This window comes from Buteo buteo, chromosome 12 (assembly GCF_964188355.1).
Source record: "Buteo buteo chromosome 12, bButBut1.hap1.1, whole genome shotgun sequence".
Classification (NCBI taxonomy): Eukaryota; Metazoa; Chordata; class Aves; order Accipitriformes; family Accipitridae; genus Buteo; species Buteo buteo.
This window is the reverse complement of record NC_134182.1, coordinates 4,935,629-4,963,337: the sequence shown is the minus strand read 5'-3', so window position 1 is coordinate 4,963,337 and position 27,709 is coordinate 4,935,629. Positions and strand designations below refer to the sequence as shown.

Genomic DNA, 27,709 nt, shown 5'->3' with positions numbered 1-27,709 from the left:
TTTGGTAAAGGAGATGTATATTTATTCACTTTACAAAGAGGGTGGTATTTAGTTGCAACAGCTCCATTTATAGACAAATATATTATTGTACAATATAGTGGTGAATGGCTCAAACCTTTACCTTGTTTTGCTCTTAAAAATGTCTGCACCACTTCAGCTTCCATTAGCTGAGCAAATAGCTGTCCTTGTTCTGCCACTGAGAGATTAAAAATCTGTAATAAAGGTATAGCTGTGCGCTACGTATTCACAAGCATTCATCTTCTCATTTCCCTGTGTTACTCCCCTCTCCCCAACCAATTCAACACAGTCTATCCTCTGGGTTAGCATTAAACTTATATACAGCCTCCATTAAAACAAAATTAGGAGCCAGTGATAGTTCTAATGTCCTTTCGAAGCACAAGAAAAGTCATTGATTTGTACATATAAAAGTCTTGAGTTCAAATCTGTTAAAAAAAGAAAAAGCCATTTTTAAGTCAGGTTGTCATTTAGATATTGCCAATGCATGGCTAAACCAATGAAGGATGGGGGGGGAAGAAAAGAATTTCAGTAGAGAATTTAAATATTACAAAAATATCTTTTTTTTTTGGTCTTTTTTCTGTTTCTTTTTTTTTTTTTAAAAATGCAGCAGGATGCCCACTTGCTATTGCTAACTGAAGCATGGAAAGAAGGTATAGACCAGTTGTCTTTGATCCTTGAATATTTGAAACAAATTCAATGTAAAGCTGAACCAAGTTTACCACACAAACAGCGGTGGCAGATTTATTTCACTTGAGATACAAATGCATGTCCACATGACAGCATAATCTGACCATGAGGTGGAAGAAATGTTTCTATAAGTAAGCGCAGGGAAATAGGGCGAGAGAAGGCTGGCATGGTTAAACATTCTGGATTCAGAAATGCACAGTGCCCCAGATGTGCCTCTGCACACAGGCCGTGCATGAGTCTGCACTCCCTATATGCAAATACGGCATCTTTCAGCAAGATGATCCAGAATTAGAGTTTGGTGGCCCACTTGTTTAAACTGTTAAAATTATTCTTTCGTGCTGTTATTCCTCTTCACTTTCATTTTCTGGTTCCAAATCAGAATCACCATTGATTTCCTTTTCAACAGTCATGTCTTGCTCATCAGATTGCTCCTCTTTTTCTTCATCTTCATCCCAGTTTTCCTGGGGAAAAAATAAACAGGAACATTTGAACTTTGACAGTCACATGCAAATGGGAAAAGACCTGATCTAACTCCACTTACATCAGAGTCTTTATCTGCAATCATCTCATCATCCGAGCCTTCCTCCTCCGAGGATTCTGCAAAGAGAAAACAATCCCTCAGTCTGGAGAACAGACTTTAAAATATCACTGTGCAAACAAAGCCCAACCCCACATGTTGCTAAGTCTCCAAACTGTGCTATTTCAATTCCACAACTAACTCTACCTGAAGATTAGGTTGATCAACATGAATTAGGAACAAGTCACTTCTGTTACGATTATACAGTATAAAGTTGCAGTAGAAAAAAAGGCCAAGTTGGAATTGTACATGCACTACCTTGACATTCTGCTGACTCAAATGTAAAAGTGCCTTGACTGTATCTACCTTAGCAGAAGGGCAGCTAACACTAGAAATTTGAGGTGGCCAGTTAAGTTAAGCAGCATACTGAACTTCCAATTAACTGATACCTTAATTTGTGAAAGGGATGGGAGGGAATGAAAGGAAATAAGAGAGGAGGAAGGAAGGAAGAACCAACTACAAGATGCCTGCATTATTAATCACTGACTTTCCTGCCATGGACTTCCCACAGAAACTGTCTACTTGCAGACTGTACACTAACAGATAAGCACAGGAGCACGATGAACTGCCATCAAGTATCAGCCGTCATGTGAATCCAGGAGCTCAGCTACACCTAGCATACAACACTTACCATCCTCATATACCAGCTTTGCAGTCTGATTAACCTCAGTTACATCCTGAACTGCTTCCGATGCTGCAACCTGAAGGGAATTTGCAGATTAGCCTTAGATGCAATCATATACTGCAACCTTAAAAGTCAACAAAACTCGTAACAATGTAAATGAAGTCTACATCAAGTTTAACACACATTAATTAATTTATAGTAGTAGTTTAACAGCCAAACAAGTATGAAGGACAAAGTAAAATTTTAGAGGCATCTGCTCTAAAGTGGCCCAGTACCTCCTATTTATTCTCCTTTAAAAATTTATGGATCAGTAGACACATTTGGCAGGAAAAAATGTGTTACACTTCCAGTGAGCAGGGACTGACTAGATAGTCAATTAAACATTCTGCTTTGAGTGTTATCAGCGTAGCTGTACAGCAGCTGTATTAAGTTCCCGATGACAGGTCCCATCAGATGTAATCACAACAGGAGGTTAAGTTTCCAAATAATACTTCTGCACATCTCATGTTACTTAGTTGGAACTGACCTGGGTGACAAGAATGAAGAGTCTTCCATGCAGACGGGAAAGCTTTTGCAAAGTTTTTACCCTGCTCTCCATTAACTGGTATAGCATTCCCAGTTGAGGAATAAGGTCTGGCAACTTGGGAGGAGAGAAGGATGAAGAAAAATGAAGCTGTTAATGAACACATCACAGATGTCTTATTTTTGAATTTTTAAACTACCTTTGTACATTTGGGGCAAACAATCCTTGCTTACATTATTCTAGACAAAAGGGAAAGCTGAGGGTTCACAGAAACCACCTGCAGCCTGATCAATTAACATTTAGCCACATTCAGAAACATCATCTACTTTCAAAATATGGCAGTTCTTATACTACTTTTCCTTTCCACTGTCACTGCTGTAAACAGATGTCAAAGCACTGTTTGGAAAGCTGTGTAAATGGGAACTGAATATACACCAGCGTACCAATGCAGCATCAGCAACATGTGCAAGTTCTGATGCACAGCAATTCTATAATATATGGAAGAAAGGACTAACAGTGCCAAAATGCCTTTTTCTTAAGCCATTACTTGTAAGGCAAGGCTGGACTTCAATCCAGAAGCTACATTACTTACTATTCTGCCAACTTTGGCACACCTTTACCCTATAAATCTAGCCATGCCCAAGACAGTCTCAAGATGAGCATTACAACAGCAAGGCAAATTTCATTCTGTAAGATTTAGCGACACAGGCTAGATTACTCTTTGACAGTAATTTTGTTCCCTAACTCTCACAGGTATGACATAACTTATCTTGGTTTGACTTTGGGATGACTATAATTATGTCATGAATGACTAAGACAATTTATAACCAATGTGCAGCAATTCGGCAAAAGTGGCAGAAGTATAGCCCTCTGTACATTGATTTGGGCACTGCCATACGTGGAGAGCAGGAGACAGATTCCTGAAGGAAGAACATACATATATTTAAGCATTTAAGTCTAGTTTCAGTTACGTGCATTAGCATTAATGCAAAATACTTACTGTGGAAAGGTAGGATGCATGTAGAGTAAAAACAGACTTCAGCCATCGAACCATTAGTGAGGCACTGGAAAAGAAAAATAAATTATATCAAAGAGATACATTTCACATTCTAGATGCTAAATAGTTCTACAGAAAGTGGTCCTCTTTCATTATATAAAAAGATAAACACAGATGGAAATATAACAGTTTGGCTATCCAGATGAAATACCCATTTAAGTTATTTGTTAGGAAAAGAACAGATATTTAAGTGAGGGGTTAAACTAGACATGTTCAGGGGTCTGTGTTTCTGGTATCTTTTATGGGAGGTTTCCATGAATAGAAGATCAAAGCATGCTACTTTTTTCTCCACCTAGAATTTTTATTTAAAAAACCCCCAACATAATTAAGGACACCTAGTCTCAGCAAAGCTAGCAAGATAACAAGATGGGGCGTCTGGACACGATGATGAAAAGCTGGTTTTGTTATTAAACACAACACCAGGAGATGGCTAAATATATTTGCCATTAATAAATTAAACAGAACAAGCTATACATGTGATAATTACTTTTATTTTACATATTGATCAGGTCTGCAGTGTCAATATTGTAGGAGTTCAGACACATTCACAGGGTTATATGCTTATTTCAGATATCCTTTTCACTTTTTAATTTCACTTCAGCCATCCTGACAAAGCACTGCCTTCATAAAAGTTCCTCTTTGTACCCACAATCAGGTGAGAATTTTTACCTCAAGATGCTGCAGTTTATTTACAGTTACTATGGAAATCAATCACATAGGTGGAGGGAGGGACCATAACACACACTAAAAAAGTTTCAGGTGAATTAAACTGTAGTTGAGTTGTCTCTTACCTGTATGGGTTGCCCTGCAATCTCTTCGTAAGCTAAAAGGACAAAAACAGTCAATAATCAATAACAAACACAATAATAAGTAACAAAACCAACATTACATCCATGTGACAGCCCCAATATTGGAGAAGAAAGATCTCCAGGCATTTGAAGTTTGCTAGGATTAACCATCGCCAGGCTCCAGAATATTACAGTGCTGGGTCTACCATCCTGTACACAGGCTGATAACTTGCAGAAGCTGAGTTTCATTATTACAATAAAACTGGAACTCTTAACAGGCAATATATCCAGGGAAACATAAAGCTGGCAGGAATAAGTAGAAGGAAATCCCTTTGTTTATGTATCTTTAAGTATCTCTGTGTATCTGCTTAGTAGAGCAGCTGTTAGAAGGTGAACAAGTTGGGGAAACAAGTGAAGGTAATATCAGATAAATGCTATTTCAGAGAACAAATTCTCAAGCTCTGCAGAAGACAGTTACATGAAGATCTGTCCATCCACTGAGATTATATAGTCAAACACTTGCACTTAGATTCTCTGACAACGGTCCTAGAGAAAAAACGCTGCACCTCGTTAACATAAGTCTGAGGAGGTGTCACAACACATGCTTAAAGGAAGTCTAAACATTCAAAACCAGGCCATCTGCATAATTCAATTAAGATTAGTAGCACAAGTAAAAATTAAATATTACTTGTGGCCAGCACATTAAAATACAAGATAAATCTAACCATTAACTTACATTACAGAATGTCATTTACATAACAAGAGCAACTAATTGATATTCAGTTTAAACAAAGTAATGTCTAGATAAGGCTAATAATTAAAATATTTCTGTCCAAATACGGATGCAATATCACTGAACAAGCAGTTCAGAAGCCAAATCCCTTTTAAAATTATTACTAAGTTATATCACAAAGCTTAAATATAGCAACTGGGCTTGAGCTATCTTCAAAAGAGGAAAGAAATTGCCCCTCAATTTCCAAGTGTTATCTAAACTCACTGCTCTGAGTACATATTCTGTTTTTCTTTCTCTCACGTGAGTATCTAGCATATTTATGCTCATATAACTTGCTCTAGCTAGCACTGCTACTTTCATGTTTCAAATTATCATCCATTTTAATAAAGAAGATGTAATGGTAACTGCCATGGACTAAACAAGCTTTAGCCTAACCTCTTTTTTTTCCCCCCTCACATAATAATTTAAGATAATATTACACAATCTAATGCTATTCCTAGCTTTGACAGCACTTTGCCCTCTGGTTAAGCTTCAGCCAGAGAAGATGAGAGCGTATCAGAGAGAAATTAAGAACAATTTCTGTCCTGTAAAACTACCAAACCAATTTCATTGGTAAAAATAAAGAGACATATCCTGGGTCTTCCCCAGCTAGAACACAAACCAGATGTGGCTTGTATGACAGTACAAGAAATGCAGTCTCTCTTACCTCATGCAGCAGTGGAATGACAGCATGTATAGGCATTCTGGCTACTGTGTTCTTTATTACATTTTCCTTTCTTGTGTTAAGCACTCTCTGTTAAAATGGAAAAACATGATCAGAGAATCATTCCATTTTAAGATGCATATGAGCAATGAGCACAACCAAAAATTCCTGGCTTTAAATCTCTTTTTTTCTACTCCACTACCTTTGTACACTAAGATGAGGATAACGAGTAAAAGATTTACTATAAAAAGGAGTTCCACTTTTCAAGTTAGCTACGATTAACAAAATAAGACACTTGATTAACCCAACGAAAACAATCTAGCATTGCCTCTAGCCCACCCACCCCATGTTAGAAATGAAGCAGGCACATTAAAATTTCCCTTGCTATTTTCTGTGCTTGACTTCTGTAAATAAAAGCCTTTCACCAGTATTTGTGACAAGTAATTTCTATTCAGCATCAAATTCTTAAGATTCCATTTCCCTGCCCCAAAACTATTATTTCCTCCTAGTTCCAAGTGCAACAGTAAGTTTTTCAAGTGAAACCATTATCATCAATGCATTTTTTCAAACAGTATCCACTTGGAAACTGTACACTCAGGAGACTAAGCACAGATTATGCCCCAGCTCAAGCTAAAGGGAAGATGGCTGCATTAGTAACATCGCTTGTAAAACATCTGAACTGTGACCTAACAAATTTGTCATAAACAGAAGTGCCTCAAAGTTCATGGTCTGACACAGAAACCAAGGTAGATAACAACAAAAAAGTAATACTGCTACTATCATTTATAATACCACTGCCTTGAGCAGCAAAGCAGCAAAAAAGCAGCTGGAATAAACAACAGGTTCTTGACTGTTCAACCTCCCCAGCTTTCAGGAAGGCTCCCCACAAGTCTCAGTGAATAGATTAAACAGCATAAGATGATCTTGTAACACTTACATTTAAGATTTCTGCATCGTTGCTTTCCAAGCCCTGGACCAAAAGTACTGCAAAGCTATCCGTTTGTGGAAGGCCACCTGGAGTTTTTACTTTGCTCACATCAATATCCAATGCCTCTAGGCGCTGTTCAATGCTTTCCTGCAGACAGTAAACAAGGGCAGTACTGTTTCAGTGCAGTTTCTCAGAAACATCTGCTGAAAGCAAGTACCTAACTTACAGGATTTCCTCTGATTCTGCTGGAAAATAACACAAATTTTGCATATTTTTTTAAATGTACTGACACAGAATAGACTGACAAAAGAAAAAAATATGAAGTTTTGACTGAAAAGCAGTAATATACCTTAGCACAGAGAGACAGATACAAAGGTGTGACAAATTTCTGCAGCAACATGGCAAAACTATGGACAAGGCACACAGGCCTTGAATGAGGGAAAGGTTTTGAGCAGAGGGAAGTCTTTCATACAAAAAGATTATATCATTAACCTTGCTTCCACACCAAACAAAGCAAGTTCAAGTTCACCTAAAGAAGTTATAACAATGATTTATGATTCTAGTTTCTCCATTATAGCTCTGTTTAAAAGAGGAAGCACTTTACCTCTGTCTCTCCTGGTTTCCTCTTGTTTTTCTTTTTCTCCTTTCCTGAGGATGGAGTTTTGACAGCCGTACTATGTCCTGGAATGCCAGGCACTAGAACTTTGGTGTCCAAGTTCACAACAGGTGTCTTTACCTAGTAGACGGAGATAACCATACTTGCCTGAATTGCTAGTATCTTGAACTTTCTTCCAATTTAAAATACTGATTTTATTCCGAGACTCTCACATACCCTGTAAATCCAGCCTGCCACAACCCATTTTCTTGACATATATATTAGGCAAATCCTGCATTTTTAAGAACAATTAATAACCTTAAGCAACAGTCAGCTAGTTTTCATAATTAACTAAAGCTATGGCCTCTTTGGAATCACCTGTGAATCATTTTTCTTACACGTTTGTTCCATAACACTCATCGAACTAAGCGTTTGCATCCAGCAACAAATATCTGGATGCTTGCTAGCAATAGATACCACATGTACTAATAGTCAGGCCCATAAACAGCATGCAGATTAATTCAGCTTCCACTGGAAGGTAAGAACTGGTCACAAACAGCAGCACAATGTAAAAGGTAGTTACTATTCACTTCAATCCCACCGATTTTTTTTTCTAAGGATTGCTCAGATGCAGAACTCAGTAGTCTGAATTAGACTATGATCATGATGACGAACTGAGCAACCTCAGGTTATACCAAACAAGCTATGGTATCCATCTTCAATGAATACAAAGTAGATCAAATTTTAAAAGCAATGTATTTAATAACGAAGTGCTCCCCTGACCCACAGAGGATGTAAGGGAGTATGTCACTTCCAGAGTATCAAGAATGCTACCTGCTATTTCCAGAACACTTCTTTAACCACAGCGCTTATGTGCAGGCCTTTTTTTGAAGCACTTGCCCAAACTTCTGTACTTGTGGGAGCCCTGCTGGGTGCCCACTGAAGTAATACAAATATAACCTACTACAGTGAGCAAAGCAACTTCCATATGCTGTGTGTAAAAGTAAAAAATTTGATTTCGTAGCTCAAGAATTTTACTGTAGAACAGCAATAGTGTTAAAATACTACCCCCTTTGCTCACCACAGTAATCACTGACCTTCTTCCCACAAGGCATGCTCAGACAGCCAAGAGAAATGTGTCTTCACTGGAATTCAGCAAAAAGCGAAACCAAGATTGGTATCATCACTGCATGCCAGGGAGTTCCTACAGCTCTCACTGCATTTCAGTTCTGCTACCCACCAGCTCCAGGACTGAGGAATCAACACAAAATCCCACCTGGTTGATGGAACACCCAGTAGGTAACTTGAGGGTTGGAAATGCAGCACTGTCTGCTCACTTCACTGACACTGCAAGCGTTTCAAATCTTCAAGGCCTTGAATATGCACACTGATTAAGAACTTCACAGCCTGCCTCTAAACCCCGAGGGGATCCTTCATGAGAAAATGGTGGCAAATGGCCTCAGTGGACACTGTTGCCATCTAAGTGTCAAGCTCACATTTGCAGGTCCCAAATCCCTGTGAGTAGGAACACATGAAGGCCACCTCGAGAGAGAGCCAAAAGGGCCTTAAGGCTCCATTACATTTTATTTAAACTCTAAAAAAAGAGCCATCCCAACTTCACCCCAAACCATCAGGGTCAGAGAGGCTGTACGAACTGACCAACTCTAGGGGAAGGACTGATCTCAAGCAGAAGAGATACCATCAGCCAGCCCTGTCTACCAGCAGACCTGCTGAGAACAGGACTTGCTATGAGCTACAGGAGGCTCACTGTGTGTGAAAGCATGCTAGGACACACAGCAGCCATGAAGCACCCACACCTGCCTGAGTGCTATGGCCATCTGTAGCTACCACTGCAGCTCTGAGCACTCCATCCAGAAATCCAACCTCATTTTAAGAGAGCAGTGAATTCCACCATTTCCAAAGTAAAACAAGAGGAGCAACAAAACCACATTTCATGCAAAGCTCACCTTTGTTAGAGCAACATCTGTTTTAAGTGACAACACTTTCTGGATGTCCCTTATCAAACATACGTGGGATTCAGTGGTGTTCAAAGACTAGAAGGACAGGAACAAAACCAGTTAACATATGTGAGATTCACTGCTATGATTCATTACGCTACTTAAAGAGAACAAACTCCAGAGGTATAAAGTAGAATGATTTTTTTTTTCCACTTGAGAATAGCAGCTGCTTTGCACATCTGCCTTTTATTACCAGATCTCTATGCTCTCCAAAGAAGCTCACACAAGTAAACTGAAATAGTATTAAAAAGTTTCAGCGGCCTAACTCAGTAACAGCTGAAATGGCAAGAAACAGCCAGCAATATTGTGAAGTTGTATTTTAATTGAAAGAATGGAAGAATACAATAGCCTTTCAAAACAGTTCAGGGGCAACAGTCATACATAGCTCCCAGAGAAGGGGGAAGGAATAAGCTTTGTCTCATTATACAATTGAAAAAAAAAATTCCCTCCACCTGAGAGCAGTATGCAGTCCGTATTACAAAATCCAAAACCTGTCCAGTAAGTTTTACATACCACTTTCTCTATGATGGGCTGTAAGGTGTTTCCATACACAAGCAGCAGAGACTGTTTGTCTGTGCAAAACGCAGCTGCTAGAATAGGGACTGGTTTTGGTGTGGAGTCCCCATCATTTCCAGGCGTTGCTATCTGGATAGTACAGTTTGATGTTAGAGGTTTTTTGCAATAACTAGGGGGGGAAAAAAAAAAAAGAAAGGAATGAAAAAATTCCAAGAGGCTTAGCTTAAACACTTCAATATCTTGCACATCTAAGCACCTTTCATTAACAGGTCCTCAGCAAACTCAGCCAGTTTACACCTTTTGCAGATGGCTAAGATGAGGTACAGACACAAAATCTTAGCTAAAGCAACGCTTAATATCAAAGTGCAGCACAGCCCCAACAATTAAGTTCTCCAAAAATGTGTCCAGTAACCCAAGACAAAGAACAGCTAGAACCTGGTTTGTGAAGAGATACAAGAACTTAAAGGCAGAAGCATGACAAGATCGAACTTTGCCTTACAGTAACCCCAGACCTTTCCCAAAGACACCCTCAGGATGAATACTAACTTACCCATTTAAGATATGTTCAAATAAATGCAACTGCCCATCTCTGCACACAACTGCTAACTTCACAGGCTGAAAGAAGGCACAGTAAAAGATTTTAATTAGATCAAAGGACAAAACTCCCATAAGTACAGGACATCATGAGACAGCTGCATGGCTACTATTTGACTTTTTTCAGTAACTAAATATAAATAAATCCATAAGGAAGATCAAAGACTAATATTTCAGAAACATTTAGTACAATTATTAGTAGACAAAAAGATAACTCATAACCATACTTTACTGTATCACTACTGATATATCCAAATTTGAAAAGTTTGCACAGTAGCAGACACATGTTATCATAAGCAGCAAAGTTCCAAAAATATGGTACCCAACATGTCTAGAGGCACAGGTCTACAAAGGCACGGACACTGTAAATATGGTTAAAGGAAAGAAACTGAGATGAGTACTCTGGAAAATGAAATGACAGGTGTACGTTACAGAATACTCATCTTCAATACATGCAGTAAGAGGGCACAACTGTAAACATTAGAAAACATAGCATGAATTACTGTTTTTAGAAAAGGAATCTAAAGGCAGCAGGAAAAAAATGTTTTAAACAATTACTGAAACAGTTTGTGAACATGTTTCACATGCAGACATTTTTCATAAGACAACTACTTAGAAAGACTTGTACTTGCTGAAATTGAGACCTGGGGAATGCACGCTGCTACTTTAACTCATTAAAGGCTAGTTAATTCAAAATGCAGTTACACTGCCAAAGCCACTTGAGACCAGAAAAAACAGGACCATACCCAAACTGGATTTTCAGAAAAAATCTTTTGTGTGTTTTTTGCTGTTAAGTTCTAGCAACTATTTTGATTACTAACTTGTTCTAAATAGGAGACAACTGACATCCCCACCATCACAAGCAAAATTTCCAAAAACACTGAATTTGCACTTAGTAGCTTTGAAGATGAGTATTTCAAACTATCAGCTTTATAAATGTACCTGTAATAAATATCCTTACACCCATGAACTGGCATTCAGATCTCATCTCTGCGTAACAGAACCCAAATACAAACCAAGCTGCTTTCTTTACACCCCTAAAAGGAAACTGATGTGACAATTGAAAATTGTACGTATTTTGTTACAAACTATTGCTCCTACCTCTTCTTTGACTTCTGATACAGTCAGATCAATAAAAGTTGGTTCATCTGTTACTGTGAAAGACATCACCGCATTCTTCTCTTTCCTATCTGATCTGATCTGCCTGGAAGACACGAACAGTACTCATTATTTACCATAGCACGAACAGCACCCTCTGCACCTGAAAAGCATTATAAAGTCTGTAACTCACCAGCAACTGTGGTAGTACCTACCCCACCCCAAAATACTCATGCTGTAATTTCAGCTTTCAGCTTAGAAAGTGTTCTAAATTCCAAGTGCAAAGTAACTCCCAAGTGAAATTTAGCAGGAAAACTTAGCATAAACCTTACAGTAAGTACAAAGAACAAGGAAACCTATTACACGGTATGTTCTTGACATACACTAGCGATTCAAAGGGCAACTGGAAACATGCTCAGACACAGCCAAGGAAATTCACGTCCTCATTCAACAATCAGTGAGTCGAAACCACCATTTAAGAGATCATCACTGCATTTCTCCAGAGTGCCCCTTCTGCTTAGACTTCTGTTTAAACACAGAGTTCAGAACATACTTGTTGAGTCTATCCTCAACAGTGATCATAAGCAAAGTTACAAATTATGAAAAGCTTACATACCATACACTCAGTAATCGGTCATGTATAGCTCCAGACAAGAAATAAAGCCCTGTAATTCCATCAAAGGACTTATTTTCATTCATAGGTTTTACTGTGGTAAACATTAATGATGACACTGATGTAGCATGGCCTGTGAAATGCTAAGAGAAAAAAAAAGAACCTTTCAATGATTGCCATAAACAGTCATATGGCAAAAATTAAAACATTAGTTAACAAAGAACAGTAGGAAAGATTCAAGTATTACTAAGTCAACAAGAACATTTCAGTGATTTTTTTTTTTTTTTTGACTAGTGATCAGCTTCCTTCCATTTCTGTATTTCAAGGAAACTTTTTCTGACCCTCCAGATATTTATCAGAATTTAAAAGTGAAATGTGGAATCAGAGGCAAATTCACTGGGACTAAGTCCATGCAATAGAAGTCAGATCCACCTGTACTGCTGTTACTGTCAGAAAGCACTTGGGTTTTTTTCCCCTCCACACAACTTTACACTTCAACTTACACAATGAAACTAAACTCACAGTTTCATTCTCAACTGTAAGATTAACACACAGGTCTGCTGACACACGACAACTGTTCAATCCCCCCCATGTCCACCCCACCCCCTCAAAAAACATTGGCTCTTCAATCTACTTTTGTAAATAGTGATTTTGGCCATCATCATAGGATGCAGACATACATGGTAGTTGCCATGTGCCAGCAAGTCCACAGTAATAGCACATGTGTACACACTTACCTGACAGCAAGTACCAGGAGATTCAGAGTCTAGCTGCATCCTATCTGCTAGCAGGCAAGAGAAGATGGCTGCTTTCACAGAACAGCTAAAACATGGCAATTTGCTCATGTCTGAGCCCTGCTCAGGGAACAAGGAGTTTGCTCCTATGCCTTCCAACTGTTTCAACAGTAAAACTGATAATACCACCAGTAACATGAAGTTTAGCAAAGAAACCTTAAGGCTTCAAGGAAGGACTCACGTTAAAAGTCAGGGAGCTCACGCACAAACCCATGCCAGCAGTAACTCATACTGTGGTGAACCAAGTTCTCCTGCTAGGAGGGTATCAGAAAGGGACCCAGTGAAAAAGAACAGCATCCATCTTTCTGCTACAGGCTTGAGAAAGGGTGCTGGTAGCATGCTCAGACACAGCCAAGGAATTTAACGTCCTCATTCAACTCTCAGCAAGTTGAAACCACAGTTGAGGGTATCATCACAGCAACAGCTTCCAGCAATTCCAAAACTGTCAATTGTCTCCTCACACCCAGTGAAATTTTCAGATGTCCTATCAGGAAACACTAGATATGTAATGTCACCAATCAAGAAAGATATTTTTTTGCACCTAGATTAACAAAGTTACTTACTCTGTAGACTTCTTTGGTCTCCAGGTCCCACAGTTTTATTGTTCTACCGGCTGACAGCAGCATTTTCCCATCTGGACTGATGCATAGAGAGGTGACACTGCTATTGTCGCCTTTCCACTTGCTAGAATTTGGATGGAGAATTTTTGTACAAAGGGAGAAAGATAGAGAAATAGAAAAAACAATATTCATTAGCATAATCTCAAAACGCAAATAAACCATGCTGGAAAATTTAAGGCAAAAATTATATTAAAAAAATAATAATTTAAGTAGTAAAAAATGCGGTCAAAGCTATTCTGTTTCTGCTCCTCTCCTCCAAATTAGTTTTCACAAAAATACAGCAACTCAAAAACATAAAGCTATTTAATACTGAACAACCACTGACTTTTTTTTTTTAATATTTGCCTATTCTGTTCTGAATTCCTCTCTCAAAGTTCTCTGCTACTCAACATAGGTTAAGAGGAGCCACACCATTTCAAGACTTCTCTTTGCACCATAATCCAAAAAGCTTAAACCAAGCCATTCAGAAATGCCTTCTCAACATTAAAATTCAGAGTTTCAAGGCCCATTCAGTTCCTGACCCTCCTCCCAAGTCTGTCAATGACACTGACAATAATAAACTTCACCTTAAAGGTCTATGGTTCAAAGCACTATTTAAATAAATAAATAAATAAAAAAGAAAGATGCTGTCATGAAAAGTTTGCATCTGCTTTGAAGGACTTCGGGTACTACACTTTTCTCACAGGACAAAATTGCAAGGAAAGCATTAACACAAACCCTTACAGTTAGTTAGGAAGTAGCCTGCAACCCATCACATTCTGATTGTAAACAGCTGGTCTGGAAATAATTCCAAATAACTTTCACATGCCCAAGCACTCCCTCTCTGTCTTCCAGGACAGAGATCATTTGCTGTATCACTTTTGGTTAGACTTCATAGAAGCTGAAAGTTTTACAGCCTACAAACTTGACAAACAACATTATACCTTATGGAGACTGTGAAAAGATTTTGTATTCTCTTCCAAAGAAAAGGTCAGGACTAAGAATTTCAAACCACTTAATAATCTAAACCCAAGAAGGTATTTTTAAATGTACTAAAAAGACTAGTCTAAACTAGACTGCAGAATATAAAACACAGCAAAAATCTGTTAAGTTTTTGCTTTGGATACTCTTTATATAATTTTAGAGGAAAAAGTTTTAAACAGAATATCATGAAACAAGAAGCTGCATAAGGAGATATACAGAATGCCTCTCAGTATTCAGAGTATTTAACACATGAAAAAGCTACAACCAGAGAAACAAGAAGTCATCCAGAATGTTTTAGACTACACCTCTCCAACACCTTTTCAAAAACTCTCTCCTCCCCAACAGCTTGTCCCTCTGCCAGAGGTTTCAACATGTGCTGCATGGACCTCCTGAAGGGCTTCTATGGACTACTTCTACAGTAATTAAGAAAGTCTAAGGAAAATGTCTAGAGGCCTGCAAATTAAAAGAAGTTGAACACCACCTCTCTACACCAGGAGCAATCATCCTGAATTCTCTGTGGGATACATAAGGATTCATTTCCAGGTCCTGACAAATGTTAAAGAATGCAGGCAATCCCACATGTACGTTGGGCATGAGCAATTATTTCAGATAATTTGTGCCTTCTAGCCTCATCAATTTAGGTAAAATTTTAGAGAATTGTTTTCTTCTACTCTTTCCAATTTCATTTACCTTAGCTATGACTCATAATATCACCAGAGAAAAATTCAGCATGATATTACATTGCTGGTGTACTTTCAATGTATACACTCCAAGAATGATTTTTTTATTGCCATCTTTAAAATTAAAGAATACAATGCCTCTGATTACTTTTTATAACCACAGCCCCCCAAAAAGCAGCGGTATGGGACAGGGGCAGAGGGAAACACACAAGACAAAGCATGACAGGAAAAATTCTCTCATTTCCTGAGAAAGCAGCATGACTGGGACTCATCTCAAGTACTTGTACATGAACACATGCACTATGGGATACAAACAGGGTGAATTAGATATCCATGGGCAGCTTCAGAGCTTTGATCTCACTGGGATCACAGAAAAACAGTGGGGCAGCTTGCAAGACAGGACTGCTGCAATAAATGGACCTTTAGGAAGACATTTCATCAGGGACATGCCAGGAAGGCAAAAAGGAGAAAGGTTTCTCCACACAGAATGATAGCATGAATGCAAGGGGCTTTCCTCTGAAACAGGCAAAGGGCCAGTAGAGAACTTGCAAGTAAGTATGAGAAGAGACCAACAAGAGTGATGTGGTGGGCATCTGCTACAGATTGTCCAATTAAAAAAGAGATACATAAATCTTCATAATTCCATGCCTTGGTTATTCTAAGGGGCTTTAACTACACCAGCAACTGCTGGAAGGGCAGCATAGGAGGGCCAAGCAGTCCCAGAGATGGCTGGCAAGTGCTGAAGACTTTTTCTTGATGCAAGTGATTTACAATGATACTATGAAAGGCAGTTTGCTGGATCAGCTACTCAAAGAAAAAAAGGGGGAAAAGAGGAAAGGGGGGAAAAGAGGAAAGGGGGGAAAAGAGGAAAGGGGGGAAAAGAGGAAAGGGGGGAAAAGAGGAAAGGGGGGAAAAGAGGAAAGGGGGGAAAAGAGGAAAGGGGGGAAAAGAGGAAAGGGGGGAAAAGAGGAAAGGGGGGAAAAGAGGAAAGGGGGGAAAAGAGGAAAGGGGGGAAAAGAGGAAAGGGGGGAAAAGAGGAAAGGGGGGAAAAGAGGAAAGGGGGGAAAAGAGGAAAGGGGGGAAAAGAGGAAAGGGGGGAAAAGAGGAAAGGGGGGAAAAGAGGAAAGGGGGGAAAAGAGGAAAGGGGGGAAAAGAGGAAAGGGGGGAAAAGAGGAAAGGGGGGAAAAGAGGAAAGGGGGGAAAAGAGGAAAGGGGGGAAAAGAGGAAAGGGGGGAAAAGAGGAAAGGGGGGAAAAGAGGAAAGGGGGGAAAAGAGGAAAGGGGGGAAAAGAGGAAAGGGGGGAAAAGAGGAAAGGGGGGAAAAGAGGAAAGGGGGGAAAAGAGGAAAGGGGGGAAAAGAGGAAAGGGGGGAAAAGAGGAAAGGGGGGAAAAGAGGAAAGGGGGGAAAAGAGGAAAGGGGGGAAAAGAGGAAAGGGGGGAAAAGAGGAAAGGGGGGAAAAGAGGAAAGGGGGGAAAAGAGGAAAGGGGGGAAAAGAGGAAAGGGGGGAAAAGAGGAAAGGGGGGAAAAGAGGAAAGAGAGAGGAATCGCAGCAGACTGCAACTTATTCAGAGAACTGATTGGCAGGATCCCACTGGAGGCTGCCCTAGAGGGCAAAGGGGCCCAGGAAAGCTGGTTGCTCTTCTAGGATAACCTCCTCAAAGCAAAATAATGGTCCATTCCGAAGAGCAGAAAATCACCAGCTATTGCAGAAGGCTGGCTTGGCCAGGTGGGTAACTCATGGCTCAACTCAAAAACACAAAAAAGAAGTACAGAGAAGGTGAAAGTGGAGATAGGTTACACAGAGGAATATAAAAATATTGTCCAAGCATGCAGGGACAGAATTAGCCAAAGCTTAGCTGATGTTCAAACCAGCCGGGAATATGAAGACCAACAAAAGGACATCTACATACAGCACATCAAAAGCAGTAAGACAATGACTAAGGAAAGTGTAGACCTGCTGCTGAATGGTATAGGGACCCATTCAGTACACAGAAAAGGCCAAAGCACTGAAGAACAGAGTCTCTCAGGCCTCCTATGTTCCCGAACCTAGTGCCAGAGTCAGAGGGAGCAAAGCACTCCCCATAGTAAAGGGAGATCACAACAGCAAATCCAACACATGCAACTTCTTAAGACTGAATGGGATGCATCCAGAACCGCTAAGGCCAGTGTTACTACAAGACCACGCTACCATTTTGAGTGGCCACGTAGCTCAGGAGGAATTTCTGATGATTGGAAAAGAAAAAAAAAAAGAGACAAAATATATCCACAAGAAGGAGAATCCAGGAAACAACAGGGAAGGTTATACCAATCCACTTGGAAGCCATTTCCAGACACACAAAGGTCAAAAAAGTAACTGGGAACATCCACCATAGATTTACAAATGGCAAATCACGCCTAACCAACCTGATTGCCTTCTTAATGAAACAACTGTCTTGGTTGAGAAGAGAGCCACGTATGCCATTTAACTTAACTTTAGCAATGCTTTTGACAATGTCTCAGATAGTATCCTTGCAGCCAGACTGGAGATATATAGACTGAATGGATGGACTCTAAGGAGGGATAAGATCTGGCTGCGTCACTGGGTTCAAACAGTTGTGATCACCAGTATGAAGCCCAGCTGGTGGCCAGTTACTGGTGTGTCATGGTTTAACCCCAGCCAGCAACTAAGCATCACACAGCCGCTCACTCACTTCCCCCCCACCCAGTGGGATGAGGGAAAGAATCAGGGAAACAAAAGTAAAACTCGTGGGTTGAGATAAGAACAGTTTAATAGAACAGAAAGGAAGAAACTAATAATGGTAATAATAAAATGACAATAATAATAGTAAAAGAATTGGAATATACAAAATAAGCGATGCACAATGCAATTGCTCACCACTCACCAACTGATGCCCAGTTGTTCCCAAGCAGTGATCACCCCCAGCCAACTCCCCCCAGTTTATATACTGGGCATGGTATGGAATATTCCTTTGGTCAGTTGGGGTCAGCACCCCTGGCTGTGTCCCCTCCCAATTTCTTGTGCCCTTCCAGCCTTCTCGCTGGCTGGGCGTGAGAAGCTGAAAAATCCTTGACTAGGTCTAAACCCTACCTAGTAACAACTGAAACCATTAGTGTGTTATCAACATTCTTCTCATACTAAATCCAAAACATAACACTATACCAGCTGCTAGAAAGAAAATTAACTCTATCCCAGCTGAAACCAGGACAAGGTGTCACTCCCTAAGGACATCCCACTACTGTTTAATATCCTCAGTAATTGCCCAGGTCTTCATTAATGACCTCAAAACAGGACAGAATGCACACATAACAAGTTCACATTTGATACCAAATTAGGGAGAGCAGTTCATATGCTGGAGGGCAGGGCTGCTACTCAGGGGCATCTCAGCAGGCTTGAGAAACAGGGTGTCAGAATATGAAAGCTCAAAGGAAAATGTGAAGTCCTGCATGTGGGATGGAAAAAAACCAGTACAGGTTGGGTACAAATGGCTAGAAAGTAGCTTTGCAGAAAAGAAGCTTGCAATCCTCATAGTCAAATTGGACATGAGTAGGCAAGAGTCCTTGTGGCAATGAGGTCAACTGCATACTGATTTCCATTAGCTAGAATGTAGTCAGCAGGTCAAGGAAAGCGATTCCTCTCCTCTGTGCAACACTTTTGAAACTGCACCTGAGCACTATGTCCAGTTTGGGACAGTACAAGAAAGTCACTGACATAGTGGAGTAAATCCAGTGGAGGGTCATGAAGGCAGCTTAGAGACCAGAGCATGTAATGTAAGAGAAAAAGGTGAGGGAACTGGGTGTGTTCAAACCTAAGAGGAGAAGGCTAGAGGGAGATTTTACAGCCATCTTCTGCCACTTTATGCCAGGGTCTCAACTTAATACAACCTAAGGATGCATCTCTTTTCTAGGGAAATCACAGAGGCTATTGACAATGGGCTGTCTGCATTGCCCACACCATCTTTAACAAAACCAATAGAGCTGCAGTAAGAATAACACAACAGTGGGAAATGTTACAAAAAAGAAACAACAGCATAAGAGAAGGGTCAAGGTGCCATCACACACTATGCTTTTATTGAAGTAAGATAACCAGGATTGTTAGTAGAAATCTTGGTCTCTTCTTTGAAGTTTAAAAACAGTTTGACTTCATTACAAAAGTAAATGCCTACACCAGGCACCTTGTTACTCTGCACTAAGCTCTATTTCGCTCAACAGTACTTTAAACAGTAGCAGCCTGCTCAGACAGCCAAGTGGAACTGTCCCCACTGCACATCAGTAGTGAGCGAAACCAAGTGGGTTATCATCACAGCAAGGCCCTTTGAGCAAAGTCGAGTGCATGTAACCAATTTAATTGGGATGAGTTGTTCCAGTATCTGCTCCCCTGTATTTCCAAGGATATTTTCTAAAATTTAGATTTTTCAGCATCACAAAAGTGACCGGAAGCCCATGTCCCACTAAAAGTTAGCATGGAGGGACTCAAATCCCTCTCAGTGCAGTTACTCATTTCATCTAGTCTTTCCAATACACAGAGGAAGAAACATAACTATGAGAATTACTTTCTTATCACTTAATAAAACCACTCCCCAACTCAGAAAAATAATAGCCAACAATTGATTTTGTACAGTGGGCATGAAGTCTGGGTAGCAGAGTGCAGCATTTCCAACAGGGCCTCACTAAAACCTGTGCAGGAGGAAATACACTTCCACAAAACCAGCATCACTTACCACTTTACTTTGCAGGTCTGTGTGTTCCATTCCACAATGTGTTTGTCCTCTGAACAGCTATACAAGCAGCAGTTGTCCTGATGCCATCTCACACAGTTTACTCTATTGTCATGACCACCATCCTACAAAAGGTAAAAGAGGGTCAACTCATTAATAAATGAAGAAGTCTTGACTACCGAGTCTTCTCCACGCCAACAATGTGAACAAACTGCTCTTCCAAGAACTAAATTCAAATCATTGGCAACTTGGAGAGAGAGTGTGGTTTTAAAGACCAATATACATACAGAGTTATACAAGTTAAAGATACTGCATATTTTGATACGTACACGTAAGTATTTGAATTAATTCTTGTTCTAGCACTTCAGAGTCAACAAAAATATTGTCCTGCCAATATTTTTATACACACAGCCAAACAACTGCTGTCTAACAGTATGAAATTTGCACAAAGGAAACACTAGCACAGATGTCTTGCTGACAGTCATCTAAGTGCCTGCTTGCTTAAGAACATTCAGAGATGAGTAGCCTTCTCTTTGTGCTCAGCATTCAAGAGCAAGCCATCATCAGATCAGAAGACCCTACAAAGGGGTATCATTCACCTCTCAACAACCCAAATCTCTGCAGCTCAAATATACCCCTTTAATCATTTATGAAAGTATTTCCTGGGGTTTATAAAATTTCCCTATTTGAATCAGCATCTGCTAGCTCAGACTACTCCCAAAAGTGTCACCGCAAATCAGCTTTGAGCAAGATAAAACACATCACAGCAAGACATTCTGTCCAATAAGAACAGCTAAAAGTGATAGCTTTGATTCTACCAAGAATAACCTTTTAATTTAACCTTTCTGTAAAAACCAAAGTACTTGCCAAATAACATCTGCTATCCTGCTCCTACAGAAGAGCAGCCAGTGTTTTCAAACCAATTGAAACTGTAAATTTTAAGCTGAAACTCCTTTATTTGTTCATAGTTTTCAGGCATATATACAGCTTTTCCATAAAACAGAGCTGATATTTGTTAGCTAGTGTCACTTGCACGTATCATGATTTTAAGAAGTCATTGCTTTCTCTAAATTCATGTACATTTATCACCCTACATACAACTAACAGTTTAGAAGCAAAAGTATGCCCAAGTATCTCAAAGTATTGCAGAGTCATTCATACAGATTTATTTTGCTTGTTATGTAAACCAAGACTAAAACCAAGGTAATTAGGAGTAACAGGGAAGTTACTGATGAGAAAGGCAAACAAAAATCAGCGTATTTCATTCAAGATCATGTGCTGAGAGAGCTCAAAAGCTTCCATAAGGGAGGTAAGTTTACAGAAAAGTCCATCAACATGGCACCTTCCCAAGAGTTGATGACTACTTCAATCCTGCCCTCCTCTCCCACAATACTGTGCAGGAACTGACGGTATGACACTCCCACAGAGGACTTAACTCTCCAGTTAGGCATTTCATCATTACTGTTACTTTTAATGCAAAATAACAAATCCATGCACAATGTTAAGATATTGCATTAACTTCAAAACCAAGATTTTTCAACATGTACATATGTACATACTGCCAACAACAGAAAAAGCACCACTTGAAGATTCCCAAGCACCTAAATTACTGCACTTCTATCCATATACGCAGCTATTAAGAAAATAAAACAAAGATCTGAATAATTAGGTTAGTTTATTCCATTTTTAAGCAGCAGAAAGAACAGCATAAACTGACTGAAACCATCAATATTTGGTAGCAGGTGATGAAGAGTGTATTACTTACTAGCTTGCTCTGTAATTCTCCTTTTACTGTACTGTACAACAAAATGCTACCAACTGCTGTACCAATAGCCAGGACATCTAACTGCTTGTCCGCTTCTGCAACTTCAGACTTCCGTTTTTTCCTTTGGGGGCCATCCTGGAAAATCAAAAAAGAGAAAACGTGAAATAAATTAGTCTGACCAGCTAATCTCACATTAAAGCAAAGGGGAAGAAAAACTTCCGTAAGTTTGAGACCCAGTCAGCCAGTACAAACTCTGCTAAGACACAAGATGAAGACACTGAAGTGCACAGCAACCTAGCGACTCATCTTGTACCTCCTTGTACAAGGTAATGAAGTTGCTATGAGTCACTTGGAAACATTTGGTGGAGGCCATTTTGCTAGCCTAGTGACCACATATATGAGGGGAAAAACCCCACATTTAAGTTTCTCACAGAGTTCGTGTCCCAGAGGCAGAGGTAAAGATTAACACAATCAGCATACTTCATCCACAAAATGGAAATGCCTGATCAAGAACAAGAACTACCAGTTTATTTTTTCTCAAAAGCTATTCAGAAGAGTCTTGCAAATATTAAGTATTCATAATGCCTCTCAGAAGGAAAGTGCACTCAGCAGAGGGAAGCAAAGCTAAGTGCTCTGCCCGACTCCTGTCGTCAGTACCAGAGGTCCTCCTACAATCAGGCAATTCTTCCGTCTTCACTCTCTTGCTCTGCAAGTGCTATCAACCACTTCAAGGAGGGACTTCACTTCATCTCTCTTAACCAAAAACGGGTGAATGCAGCACATCATTGGGAAAGGGAGAAGGAATAAAACTAGCCCTTGAGCATGTGAAACTAAAATAAAGAGGGCAGAAGCAGCCACTATGTTTATTCTCACTGGGTTAATCCCACCTAACTAATCACACATACACAAGAAAAAAGAAAAAACTGTTCAAGTACTTAAGAAATGAAAAAAAAAACCACCAAAAAAACCAAAAAAACCCCACCACAAAACCCCAACCCTAACACTAGTGAGTAGTTTTCAAATTGGACTTTGGTAAGTCTCCTTACATTTGTTACATCACAGCAAAGCATTCTCTCCAATTTAAAAAAAAAAAAAAAAAAAAAAGGTACACAAGCTAATGCTTCCTGAACACAACAGATATATCTGCACTGATGAGCAGCCAGAAGAAGCCAAAGGAGACTCTGGTGAGATGTGAGCAATCAGCTCTGTGCAAGCTCCATGTGGTGTAGCTAATCTGTCATACAACAGACATCACACAGCAAACGTAAATAATTTTTACTCAGATGCAGAGATGTAATGACAATCAGGATTCGGGAATTTTCACCACAACTAAGATTTAAAAGTTTTACAGTGCAGGATAAATACTTTGGTTCTTTGAAGCAGGACTTTCTTTTCCTCTGTATTTAACACAGACAACACCTTCTGCAAGGAAAAGTGTTTCGGTTTAGGCCAATAAATACCAAAAATGCTATATAGATACTTTTATATCAAAAGCGGGCTCTTGAGAAAAGAGATTACATTGGGTTTTTTGCAAGCATTTGTTCAGGCTTCATCTTTCCTGGGGAAAAAAAGTGTTTATAAAATATTACAAAACATATATGCTAAGAAACCATCACAGTTGCAAAGTAGAACCAAGTAAATCAACCAGGTTTTAAGACAATATATGAGAAAAGACTCAACTAGTTAAATTTTTGGCAGCAATGCCAACTAAGCCATCTTGAAATTGCTATCTGACATGCAAATACAAGGGCCACATAGCTAGTGGAGATGCAAGTACAGTTTATGTCTTTTCTGGTTGTATTGGGTCTGGCTGGGATGGAGTTAATTCTCCCCATAGCAGCCCTCCTAGTGCTGTGCTCTGCACTGGTAGCTAGAAAGGTGTTGATAACACACCAGTGTTTTGGCTACTGCTGAGCAGTGCTGGCACAGCATCAAGGCTGTCTCTCCAACATTTTTGCCTCCCCCCCCCCCCCCCCCCCCAATGGCAGGCTGGGGCAGGGCAAGATCTTGGGAGGGGACATAACCAGGACAGCTGACCTAAACTAACCAAACAGATATTCCATACCATATGACATCAGCTCAGATATAAAAGCTAAGTAAAGGGAGATGGAAGGGGGGCATTTTTGTCTTCTGGAGCAACCACTACGTGTACTGAAGCCCTGCTTCCCAGGAAGTGGCTAGACATCACCTGCTGAGGGGAAGTAGAGAATAACATAATTTGTTTTTCTTTGCTTTCACGTGCAACCTTTGCTTTCACTTTATTAAACTGCCCTCATCTTGACCCATGAGCCTTTTTTTATATTTTCTCCCCCCTGTCCAGCTGAGGAGGGGGAGTGATAGAGCAGCTTTGGTGGGCACCTGGCACCCAGCCAGGGTCAACCCACCACACTGGTACTTTTCGATCTCTTTATGTAGTTTTACTAATTACCCCACATACACCCACCGCAAAGCAAAACCACAATTAAGAACAAATTTTGTTCTCTTCCCTTGCATAAATCTTTTACCCAAAATTTTTTCAGCCTCCATTTCAGTTTGTTACGGCCAATTTCCCTTGGAATAACCCAAAGGCACAACAAAATTTCCACTAAAGTTCACAGTTATTTCCAGTGTCAAGAAGAAAGCTAGAAGCAGTGAAGGTTTTTCCAATTATTTATTCACATGTATTTCTTTACTGACCACTCTTTATCAGCATTATTAGTGGGGCATTTTGTCAGAAATTTCTGCATTAAAGAAATGCCAGTGGAAAATTCAGACACCTATTATGTTGGAGACAATTTGAAAAAACACTCTGAGAACTAAAAAAAAAAAAGTTAAAAAATTAAAACAAACAAAAACCAAAAAGCAATTAAACTTCCTTACCCTGCATTAGATTAGTACATAGACAGACTGCCAACTGCAGTAGAGATCCATGTGGGATTCCCTTGTGGATCAGGGTTTTAAATATAAGAGGAATCTGTTTTCATGGATAGGATAGGACAGGACAGGATAGGGGAGCTGAAGTATATCAAGTATCAGTTTCCTTTTGATCCCCTGCCCCCCCCCCAGATTTATGGTAACTCAAGCTTATTTAGAAATCCTTCAACTTTGCCTGAAAAAGCACAGTTTTTTTAATTTGTAGAGATAACTAAAAGAAGTTATTTGAAAAGAGACTGTGCACATATTTTTCCATAATGTTCTTACTTGAGTAGGTCAGCCACTGAAACTTTTTTTTTTTTTAAAACAGAAATCCAACCTCTGCTGCTCACATGTGAAGTAAAGCACTTAAAACACTGAAATGGGGGGAAGCCTAGAGTCTCAAGACTTGAAGATGACAGGGCAGCTGCAGCTTATTAGGAAGAAAGTGGAAGAAGGTATTTTGAAAGTTAGTGGTCCACTTACTCTTGCACAAGGCACCACTTCATGGAGCAGGAGATGGTGAATGCCACAAGCAGGAAGCACTGACACTACGAAAGCACATGTGCAGGGAACATCCCAATAAGCCACCACTGCATCAGCAATTCCAGGGACTGCAGTTCAAAACTTGATTTCTAATATTCCCCTGTAACACGTGGCCCTCATTAACATGGCAGCAGTCCAAAACATACTTAGTTTAGGTGTAACTTGGCCAAACACCATTACTGGTATCTACTGGCACAGTTTTACTCCTGAACACCAGATACTAGTACTACCTAAAGAGATGTCAACTCTCCAGGAATAAAAAAATAAAGACAAAAAAAAGACTAAATAATGTCAGAAAAACCACATTCAATAAAATATATTTGGCAGAACCATCACAACTTCAGTTCTTTGGTTCCGTCTAAGGACAGACCAATGAATTATAAACATTTATGGCATAATTACTGCAAGAAATGGTATGTTTTCCAGCTCCACTTGAAAACGTACCAACTTTCAAGCAGTGGACAGCATTCAAACTACTGGAATAATTAGAAAGCACTGAGAGGTAGCCAAATGCTGTTTGATTAAGCCCATTTTACATACAATCCTAAACCAGATTAAACTGGAGCATCTGTGGGGTTTAGGGATGGGTCTCTAGAAAAGTTTTTAAAAGCCACTCAGAAACCTCCTGTGCTTGACTTCTGGCACCACAGCAGTGCACTATGTTAGCTTAAGTTTTACTTCACACAGGATAGATTAACCTCATTTTCACATGCCAGTTTCAGTTTATTTAAGAGTGAAGAACCACCTACACAGCCCTGCAATCAACGCATGTATCCTTTTTTCTTCAGAGTTACATGACAAATGAACAAGTTAAGGCTGATGTAAAACTAACTCTTTCTGCCACGTTCTTCAAATGTTCTGGGAGTTTTCAAAGTTCAGGGACTAAGCTGCTCAACTGAGAAAAATGAGACAGTATCATCTGCCTTTGGATTGGTAATCTGTGTTAAGCGTTTTGAAACACCTCTTACAGTATTTCAAATACACTAAATTGTTGATATACCAAAATGCATTTTAAACAGCCCTCCCTACCTCTTACGACAGAGAGTGGATTTCACATACTTTATCCAAGCGATACATTTTTTTTCTCAGGAAATGGTATGTTCTAGCTAAGGAAAATAGGATTACTTCAACATAAAGAGGATGAAAAGGTACCTTACTGTATATACTCCAGATATTTTCAGGTCGAGTGTTCACCGGACGTGAAGTTAAATAAAACAAATTCAAGGCAGAGAACATCTGAGCCCTCTGTTGCATACTCTGAATAAAGATACTGAATACCTTCTCGCAGGATTCCTGAGCTCAGGAAGATGCGTCACGGACAGCGTAGCAGCTTGCACGGAAAGACTTCCAAGGGTAAGGAAGCGTGGAGAGATACTGCCTTTACTAGAACGTGAACTGTACGTGAGCTAAGCAGACGCACAGCAGCCGACCTGCTCTGTAGCATCACCTTTTCGATTAAGGTGAGACGTGCCATGAAGAGACATACCTTGCTCCTTCAAGGGAGGCTTCTTCCGTGCAGGTTATACGAAAGACAAATGATTTTACACAGTCAGCGCTTCTGTTGATAGCCCCTTCTTTTCGTTTAAGGAAAAAAAAAAAAAATAAAGCCTCCAACGCCGCTTCCCCCGCCGACACGTGAAACTTGCCTTGCGAAGAGCAATCCTGCGATGCTCCTCCGAGGGGAGCGGATTCCCACCCCGGGGTGGGGGCACGTCACGCGTGGCGGACACGCCGCTCCCTCCCCACGGGACCCTCATCCCCTTCCCCCTGCACCGGGACGCCGGGTCTCCGCCGCCCGGCCTGCCCGGCCGCGCCGACCCCCCGCCACATGGCGCCGGGAGGGCGGGGTGAAGCCGTGCGAGGCCGCGGCCACGCGTCGAGGCTGCTGCGGGGACCGCCGTCCCCATCCCACCCCCTTCCTTCTCCCTCCGCTGTCGTCCCGCGCCCCCCCTTCCCCTCACACACCGCCCGTACCTTGCTGGGGGGCGGGCGTCCCCCCGGCGGGGCCCAGGCCAGGCAAGTACAGGCAGCGCTGAGGTGGGCGGAGGGCACGTACTCGTGCTGCAAGCGGCTGTTCGCCGTCTCCCACACCCGCAGGCGCCCATCCGAGCCGGAGATGGCGAAGAAACGACGGTCGCGGGGGGAGAAAGCGCAAAGGGCCCGCGTCGCCGCCGCCGCCTCCCCGCCGCACGCTGCCGCCGCCATGGCGCTTCCCTCGCCCGGCCCTCTCGCGCCCGGCGCATGCACGGGCCGCGTGCTCGCCCCCGCGCGCCTGCGCCGCGCGCCCCGGGTGACGCCATCCGCGGCGTCACCCGGGGGGCGACCGTTGCGGAGCCGTCGCCTTCCCGCCTCGGTCCTCATGAGGGTCTGGCGGGGGTTGTGGCGAGCCGTCTCCTCCGGAGATGGGGCCGCCCGCGGCGGGAGGCCTCGGAGGCGGGCGTGGGAGACGTCGCTGTCGCCCCTGGAGCGGGTGAGGCGGCTGCTGCCGCCGGAAGAAGCGGCGGCGGTGGGGCGGTGCGCGGCGGCCCCTCAGGTTCCCCCTGAGGAGAAGGAGGAGGAGGAGGAGGAGGCGGCGACCGCCCCTCAGGTGTCTCTTGAGGTGGCGACCGCCCCTCAGGTGTCTCTTGAGGCGGCGGGAGCCCGGCCCGGCCCTTTCCGCGC

The 27,709-nt window shown here is 41.2% G+C and overlaps 1 protein-coding gene and 4 non-coding genes across 5 annotated transcripts; all 5 read right to left on the bottom strand.

Annotated features, from left to right (window-relative positions):
* WDR43 (WD repeat domain 43) lies at positions 1 to 27,541 on the bottom strand. The gene is made up of 18 exons (XM_075042452.1): positions 27,023 to 27,541; positions 21,611 to 21,745; positions 19,849 to 19,970; positions 13,431 to 13,551; positions 12,077 to 12,216; positions 11,464 to 11,566; positions 10,319 to 10,383; positions 9,766 to 9,937; positions 9,202 to 9,288; positions 7,244 to 7,375; positions 6,649 to 6,786; positions 5,715 to 5,801; positions 4,279 to 4,310; positions 3,431 to 3,494; positions 2,434 to 2,547; positions 1,914 to 1,983; positions 1,247 to 1,302; positions 1 to 1,166 (listed from the first exon to the last, which is right to left on the bottom strand). The coding sequence occupies exons 1-18, from the start codon at positions 27,407 to 27,409 to the stop codon at positions 1,047 to 1,049; spliced, it is 2,145 nt and encodes a 714-aa protein (XP_074898553.1). The 5' UTR covers positions 27,410 to 27,541; the 3' UTR covers positions 1 to 1,046.
* LOC142038380 (small nucleolar RNA SNORD53/SNORD92) lies at positions 8,348 to 8,426 on the bottom strand. The gene has a single exon (XR_012652570.1). It is a non-coding gene; the product is annotated as a small nucleolar RNA SNORD53/SNORD92 (small nucleolar RNA).
* LOC142038384 (small nucleolar RNA SNORD53/SNORD92) lies at positions 11,872 to 11,955 on the bottom strand. Its single transcript, XR_012652573.1, has one exon. It is a non-coding gene; the product is annotated as a small nucleolar RNA SNORD53/SNORD92 (small nucleolar RNA).
* Positions 13,205 to 13,288, bottom strand: LOC142038383 (small nucleolar RNA SNORD53/SNORD92). The gene has a single exon (XR_012652572.1). It is a non-coding gene; the product is annotated as a small nucleolar RNA SNORD53/SNORD92 (small nucleolar RNA).
* LOC142038382 (small nucleolar RNA SNORD53/SNORD92) lies at positions 19,359 to 19,436 on the bottom strand. The gene has a single exon (XR_012652571.1). It is a non-coding gene; the product is annotated as a small nucleolar RNA SNORD53/SNORD92 (small nucleolar RNA).
* Positions 27,542 to 27,709: the final 168 nt, after the last annotated feature.

Excerpts from the sequence above, each read along its gene's own strand:
- WDR43 (XM_075042452.1), bottom strand. The coding sequence starts at position 27,409 with ATGAGGACCGAGGCGGGAAGGCGACGGCTCCGCAACGGTCGCCCCCCG. Across the intron at positions 12,217-13,430 it reads AGACCAAAGAAGTCTACAGA|CATTTCACAGGCCATGCTAC; the intron begins GTAAGTAACTTT and ends TTTTTCTCTTAG. Across the intron at positions 7,376-9,201 it reads CAGATGTTGCTCTAACAAAG|GTAAAGACACCTGTTGTGAA; the intron begins GTGAGCTTTGCA and ends TCCGTCTACTAG.